This window comes from Haemaphysalis longicornis, unplaced genomic scaffold (genome assembly GCF_048455015.1).
Source record: "Haemaphysalis longicornis isolate Haplotype H1 unplaced genomic scaffold, Haemaphysalis longicornis Haplotype H1 scaffold_12, whole genome shotgun sequence".
Taxonomy (NCBI): domain Eukaryota; kingdom Metazoa; phylum Arthropoda; class Arachnida; order Ixodida; family Ixodidae; genus Haemaphysalis; species Haemaphysalis longicornis.
The window spans coordinates 7,981,949-7,989,448 of record NW_027526225.1 but is presented as its reverse complement, the minus strand read 5'-3'; the positions used below and the strand labels follow the sequence as shown (position 1 = coordinate 7,989,448).

General features: G+C 47.4%; 1 protein-coding gene across 1 annotated transcript in view; it reads left to right on the top strand.

The window, feature by feature from the left end:
* Nucleotides 1-7,500, top strand: part of LOC144162232 (uncharacterized) — a 27,716-nt gene that overhangs the window by 1,135 nt on the left and 19,081 nt on the right. The window contains exon 3 of the mRNA XM_077692694.1: nt 6,012-6,206. Coding sequence (XP_077548820.1) covers nt 6,012-6,206 — 195 coding nt within the window. The remainder of the gene's footprint in view (nt 1-6,011; nt 6,207-7,500) is intronic.

Genomic DNA, 7,500 nt, shown 5'->3' with positions numbered 1-7,500 from the left:
AAGCTTTGTTCGGCTCTTCAGTTAGGTTTGGACGGGGCTGCTGCTGCTGCTGTCTGGCCTCATGTGCCGCTGGGTTTTATCTTACACCGGACAGCGCTCGCTGCCTCGGCTTATCGCGCTCGTGGGGCGCGGTAAGCGACTCGCGGTGGTGAGGGGGTGGGGGCTGTGCTGAGGAACCCTAGTCCCTGTGGTTATCACGTTCTCTCCAGTTGGAGCTGGCGGCGTCTTTCGCCAGAGAAACCGAGACTGAATGTTTCTCCTGACGACTTGTATTTTTTATGCACTCGCCATGCTCAACATTCTGAATCATCAGCAACTATGCCAAGCTCAGTAACGCTAAAACATTTCGCACAAAAGTTCATTTCAACCAAGGTATATGCTGTGATGAAAGCTTCGCGTTACGTCGATCCCTGCCTCTGCAAGGGATCCGCCCGTTTTTAACATGAAAGTGTTTTATTCGGAGATACACGAATATTTCAGTGAGGTCATATTCGTCACGGAAATGACGCCAGTACAACCAAGCAAGCTGCCTGTAAAGGGTGCTTCCCTTCAAAACGGGTCTTCTTGTGGGGAAGTAACCTTTAGTACTGAAGAGTGCTTTATACTTAGGGATGTTCGTTTTCGAGTTTTATATTTTAACACGAACGTGTTTTACGCCTGGATATACCAAGATTTCACTGACATCGTATCCGTCACGGAAACGCTGCCAGTACACCTTTGCCGAAGCAACCCGCCAGCAGGACGTCACTTGCCAAGCACACCTACAAGACAGCCGCCAGCTTGCAAATTATGTTCAGCTGCAGATTTTGCTGCACATTTCACTTTCGTGTTTTAAAGGGACACTGAAGTGAATTTGTCAAGCTCCCGTTTTTGCTTGCACTGCGTAGACTGGCTCAAATTAGCACACTTTTCATCGTTTATCCGGTTGACAAATCGGTAATTATTTTACAAAGCGCGAAAGAAGAAAAACTACCATGCGCGGTTTGCGGCGGCCGCACCAACTAAGGCTGTGACGTTGAGAGGAGGGGCGCCGTGATTGGACGATGCCCAAGGTTAGCAATCACACAAGTTTCGGTTTCGGTTTCGGTTCTGTAAAACATAACCAATGGCTTTGTTGGATGGGCATTCTCAATATCTCAGTAATCATCGTACCGCGCTTCTGCCATGTTGTCGGCTGTAAAATGCACAAGATAAGCCTCCCAGGACGGCTTGTAGTCGTAGCATTCACTAGCCGAGACCTACGCAGTGCATGAACGCCCTCCGCGTACCCGCAGACGCCCAAATGTCATGCGCTTTACCCCATATTTGGAGCTTGCCTCCCTCATGCCTGTATCGTAAAAAGCGTGTTCGCACCAGGCCAAGGGTCTGTTCATTCTGGCCTGTGCCCACTGCCTGCAAGCAGTCGGTGCTTATGGCAACAGCACGCCAACGAGAACTCGCTAGCGCGCCAGTGCCAGCCTGCGCGCGTTTTGTGAACTAGTTCGTGTAGCCATGAACGTTGCGGCCCCAAAAAAGGTGAACTCAATATCGAAAAGATCGGCGAAAAACAAAAAAGTTAACGTACAAAAAAAAAAAAAAAGCACGTACCCGCGGGGATTCGAACTCGTGACTCGCAAAACATTTGCGGTGAATTCCTAGCGCCTCAGACCGCTAGGCCACGGAGCGGGACGCGAATGCCTTGCTAATATAGGGTATATATTGTACAACCGGTTTACACTTTTATTTAGTTTTGGCATTTCAAGCCGCTTAGGTGACTATTTGTTGTACTGCGATCGTGCAGTAAGCGTCGCCCGAGTTTCCACAGTAGCTCACGTCTAGCAATTGCATTTCGTAGACGGAAAAGCGTTCGCAGATGCGTAGTCGTGCTGCTGACCGCTGTGCTTGTTCGCCCAGCGCAAAGAAGTGCTTCCCGCGCCCTAGTTTTACGCTGTACGGTAAATATATCTGTTGATTTTATTTCCTTAGTACCTATATTGACTTCGCTGACTCTTCTCCCGCCTTCAAGAGGCCTTATATTTTCCTACTGGCGTACCAGTCAGCGAAGCGTCGCATGTGCAGCGCTTGTGTGAAGCGACCTTGACTTGGAGCTAGATAGAGTGTACAAACAAACCAAGTAAAGAAAGGCACATTCTTCCATTCACAAACGTGTCCTGGCTTCGTTTCAACTAAGCGAACGAATTGCGACCAAGCAATTTTTTTTTAACCTCCTTGATTGCGACGACCCGCCGGCGGCCGGCGGACGAATTCGCTGGGCCGACTGACTCTGTCGGCCGGGGAGCCGTGCAGTAGCGCAGCCGTGGCGCAGCCAATTGCCAGCTCATCCCCTCCTGACGTCACACGAAAACGCCACAGAAAATGGGCGAGCGTAAAGAGAGGAGGACAGCGTTTTCGAATTAGTTTTTCTAGTAAATAAAATCGCGTAAACGCGCCTAGAGTGGTCGAAACATGGCCTGGGGACTCCGGACTACAATTTGCGCTAGTAATCCCGCAATGTTTACATATCACTTCAGTGTCCCTTTAACGATTCCTATGACAGAGGAATCAACCACAGCATTTTTACATGAAATGCGTCTCTCCATGTCACATACGTCCACGTCCGAGTGTACCCAACTCATTCCTTCCGACACCTCGCCTTCTCCCTATTTAGCTCTCCTTATCTGGCTGATACCCCAGAGGCCCGATTCCGTGAGCCCAGAAACTCTGTGTCTTAACACAACCCCTAAACCGTCCACCCACTCAGAGCCATCACATTTTCTTGATGATGATGAACTTAATCAGATGACAGTTATACCATTGCAAGACGGATTGACCATGTAGTTTCTAAATGTTAACAATGAATAGCCTTTGTTGATTGCCTTTGGCTATAAAGGAAAAAAAAGGGGATACGTGGGAACGGGTAGAGAGGATCCTTTGGTGCAATAAGTTCGGTTCAGCTGGAGACGTGATGGAACTCACTGTGGTAGAACAGCAGCCAAGCAGAAGGGAGCAGGCCCTGCCTCACAAAACACTTGCCATACCACTTGTGAAATTGATGCAGAATGAAAACGTAGATTTCCGGGGGAGAGTCAGTTTTTGCGGATGTCCCGAAGAGCCCGACAGCATTAGATTACACGGGGCAGATTGGAGACAAGCTGGGTGTTGCTAAACAGAGAAAACGGGGGTACTTTTACTTTATTAAGCAGGCTTATACAACCCAAGCAACCACCGGACTTTCGTCGGCCGTCCACCGTACATCCATTCCAGCTCTCCGTACGACGTCCGTTTCAGGGCCGATGGACGTACCATGTATATGGACGTACCGTTCTTATATATCCTTCCCCAAAGAGATCGTCGTTGGAGTTGGTGAAGTGCTTCAAAAGATTTTTTTTAAAATGGGGCTTAATATTACAAACATGCAGATGAAACTTGCAACCTACAGGCCAGGGTGTTGATGTACAAAATCTTTTTAATTGAAAAGCACAGTAGCTTTCTCGTTTTTTGCTTTTATATTCAATTTACGCCATTATTTAATGCTTCATAGTAACCTTTTACGTCCGTTGGCGGATGTCATTTGGACTTGTACGGAAATGTACCTCCAAACATGGACGTACAGTGGCCGTCCAAACTGGGCCTTGGATGTTCAGCTGTATTTCGTCCCATGGATCCGTCGGTGGTTGCTTAAAGGCCCTTCCCGTACCACCAACGTAAAACTTGGCTAAGTAGGGCACAGGCAATTTTGAAGGATGCGGGGGAGTGAGGGCAGAATTTTCTATGGCGTTGTTTATGAAAAGGGTGGCCAGCGAAACTGGGCGCAGTCCAAGGAGTGCACGGAACCGAACCAAACACCTCTGCTCGTTATTTGCAATAAGCATACTGCCTAGCTAATTAGCTGTATGAAACTTGGAAGGAGTACAGCTTCACCTTAGGGGACAAACATGGGGCTGCCTGTTTCCCTCCCGTGAAAAACCATGTTTTGACAGCAGATGGGAATCCGTAACGTTTACAACTTAACTGTGAACTACGTAATTTTGAAAACTAGATGACACTCGGCGTAATGTTAGAGCCGTCTTAGCGGCCCACTGTCATATAATTTGCTTTGGCATAGTTTTGACTAAACGAGAATTACAGCCATTTTCCGTGACCATACTCCTTTTATAGAAGCGCATGTACTGACAGCAGATGGGAGTTCTGTAACGGTTACAACTTCATGGCGAACTTACTAATTGTGTCAAGTAAATAAAACTGGGGCGTAATGATAGAATCATCTTAGCGGCCCATTCCAGTTTTTTCCCCTAGGTACCTAGAAGGGGTTGAAATCTACATACCATTTTACAGTAGCTCTGACATGAGCATTTTTAACAGGGGAGCTGCGGTTGCTGGCCGTATTGTGTGCGGCGTCATCAGAAAACCAAGCGTCATAGTTACTCCCGCCGTTTACCGCGAACCTGAGCTTGCGCGTTACGAGGAGCGCCAGGCGTCGTCCAGGCTTGCGCGTGGCGCTTGCAAAAAAAAAAACCAAGAAAACAGTTCACTTGCGTCCGCCCCTCAAGGGGGGAGCTCAAGACAGTTCGCGCTACAGACGTACAGTTCGCAGAGCCGGTTGCCGCCGGTTCTAGCGCGTGCTGACGCGTTGCACTTTGGGAGAAATGTGAAAGCCTGCCGACAAAACAATCTGGTCCCGCCAGTCGTGAATGAGGAAGACGACAATATAGATGAATACGATGATGACTACTAGTGAAAACTGGCGATGGAACATGTCAATAAACAATTTCAACCCTAATGCAATGCATGGTGGTATGTCTTTCTGTGCTTACATAGAAAGAAATCCTCCAGCTCCGCTATGGTTCAAGCTGTGTGCAACTTAGTGCAAGCTTTGCCAATTTTTTATTCTACATGCCAAGATCTGTAAATGGGTGCAGGTTTCTTCGGAACATAGCCATATACAGCTTGGCTGTAAAATTTCTGTGATACCCGTAAAAGGGGGAATGTTAGAGAGGTACCCTAACGGTGCCTTGATTGCAGCGCGGCGCTTAAAAATGATTTTTATATGTTTGCTCATTCAAAACTTAAAGGGGCCCTGCAGACAAGATTCCACATCGTCCATTTGGAAAAGTAGCCTTTAAAAACCCACTCAGCTTCCTTCCAGCCATGAAAGATGTTTTTACTGAGAGAGTGGAAGAAATATTGAAGAACTCTGAAATTTCCCACGACAGTGACGTAATATTGCCGGTAGTGACGTTATGGACCAGCACCAAAGCATTAAGTTACTAGCATGTTAACAGCGTGTCAGCATTCTAGTAATAAACGAAACTAGAGGCCTCAATACGATCTTCCATTCATGTTTCTTGGCAAAGGCTTAGGTCATTGGCCACGAATTGCGTGAACCAAAATCTGCAACGTAATAGAGGAATTGCTGGGAGGGGGCAAGGTGTCACCAGTGCTGCATCTGTTTTCCATAATACTGTATTTACTCGATTCTAAGCACCCCTTTCTTTCTACGATCGTGATGCTCAAAGTGAGGGAGGGTGCTTAGATTCACAAAACATTATAACCCTCCCCCCAAACACACTTATTTTGCTGCGGTTTTTGACAAGACGGGTGCAAAGAATAGTGTTTCATTTTACAAACATTCAAAGGAAAAATTTTTACCACTCGAGTCTGTTGTACCGTTTGAGCTGCCACTTTCTGTATCCCACAGCAGGTCGTCTTCTGTTCCATCGAAGAGGTTTATAATTGAACACTCCATGAATGACCTGGTCACAACATCACCTTGGACCCGCTGACATGTGTCCTAAATCCATCTTGCGTGAATGCTTAGAAAAAGGGGGTACTAATATTCCCATCCAAACTTTTTTTTCAACTTTTTTTTTCTGAAAGTAGCGGAGGGTGCTTAGAGTCGGGGGTGCTTACAATCGCAAAAATACAGTTTTTCCATTACTTCCTTGAAGTTTGTAATAAAATTGGTATCCTTGTTATCATTGAGATGAAGTGGTTTTTTAATGGACTAAACTTGTATTTTGTCCACCTCGCAGGCCGGAGCTTCCTGACGATCCGGCACAATGCGTCCGTGTTCCACACGGAGGAGTGGAAGCCCCGAGGGTGCACCATGTACCTGCCGCTCACGCAAGACGTGATGATCAACACGCGCTGCATCGACCAGCTCAGCTTCGAAACAGACCAGTTCTTCCTGGCTGATGGCAAGGGAAACTACATCGGCGCAAAGAGTGGTGGGTGCACATTGCGCGCCACGCTACTGCATAACTGCCCTTGGTTTGCATTACATGCACTGCTGTCACCAGGCACAGGCACCGATACAGGCACCGATACAGGCACTGGTACAGGCACTGGTACAGGCACCGATACAGGCCAGTGGTACAGACTGAAATCGGGTTGCTGTCCTGTGTTGCTTAGCACAAGGACAGGGGTTCGATTCCCAGCCGCGGTAACCACTTTTGTGATGGAGGTGAAAAGCAAAAACGACCGTGTGTACGAGATTTCGACCCACGTTAAAGATCCCGAGGTGGTCAAAATTAATCCAGAGCCCTCCACTACGGCGTGCCTCATCACCTGCGTTGCGTTGGCGCATTAAAACCCTACAATCAATCAATCAATCAAATCAATCGGGTTGGTGATCCTAACCTACACACCTGGGGCGGTATTCTCGTAACTGTCCCTTTTGAAAACGTCCCTTTTGAGTCCCTTTGTGTTCTGCCCATGCAGTGTGTGTTCTTTGTGTTCTGCCCATGCAGTGTGGCCATTCATTCTAGTATTCCATTCATTCCAGCACCCGCCCGCTAATTCTGTATTTTCGCACGTATAACCTGCACCAAAAACACGAAAATTTCAGTGGCGAAGTGGGGGTGCGGATAATACTAAGCGGGGTTTCCTTTTAAGTGCAGCTTCACGGCAATGCGCGTTGCGCCGTGAAGCTCCTACACAGTGACACTGACTAAGCCTTCCATGGCAGCGATTGTGCAAAACATACAAGGACAAGGAAGAAAAAACAAGGACGAGCGCACTCTGACAACTGAATTTTATTAGTGAATTGTGACTTTCACCTTGCAGTCAGTGTATTCTACTTGCTAGATATATGCTTTTTCTGTCTACATAGTATGTGATGTGTTGTGTGAGCAGTAGCGTTGGCGCAGCCTTTCCTGTATCAAATTTGCGGGCAATACGCGTGGTCTTTTTTTTTTCTTCCGGTGGGCTGAAAGTGGGGGTGCGGATTATATGCAGGGGCGGGTTATATGCGCGAAAATACAGTATGTGAGTGAGGGAGGGAGTGACCCGTGAGCAGAATGAAAGGGTGACTCTATTGTGTGTAGCCAAACAAGTACTAGCGGATGAGGACAGTGGAGTAAAATGACAAATGCGCATGTATGTTGGTGTGTGTATAAATACATCCATCTTTCGCAGTTGTACAGTTGTTAACGCGTGTTAAGGACATATTAGTAGAAATTAGGAAGGAATGGCAGGGCATGTGATGCGAAGGCAAGATAACCGTTGGTCATTAAACGTAAC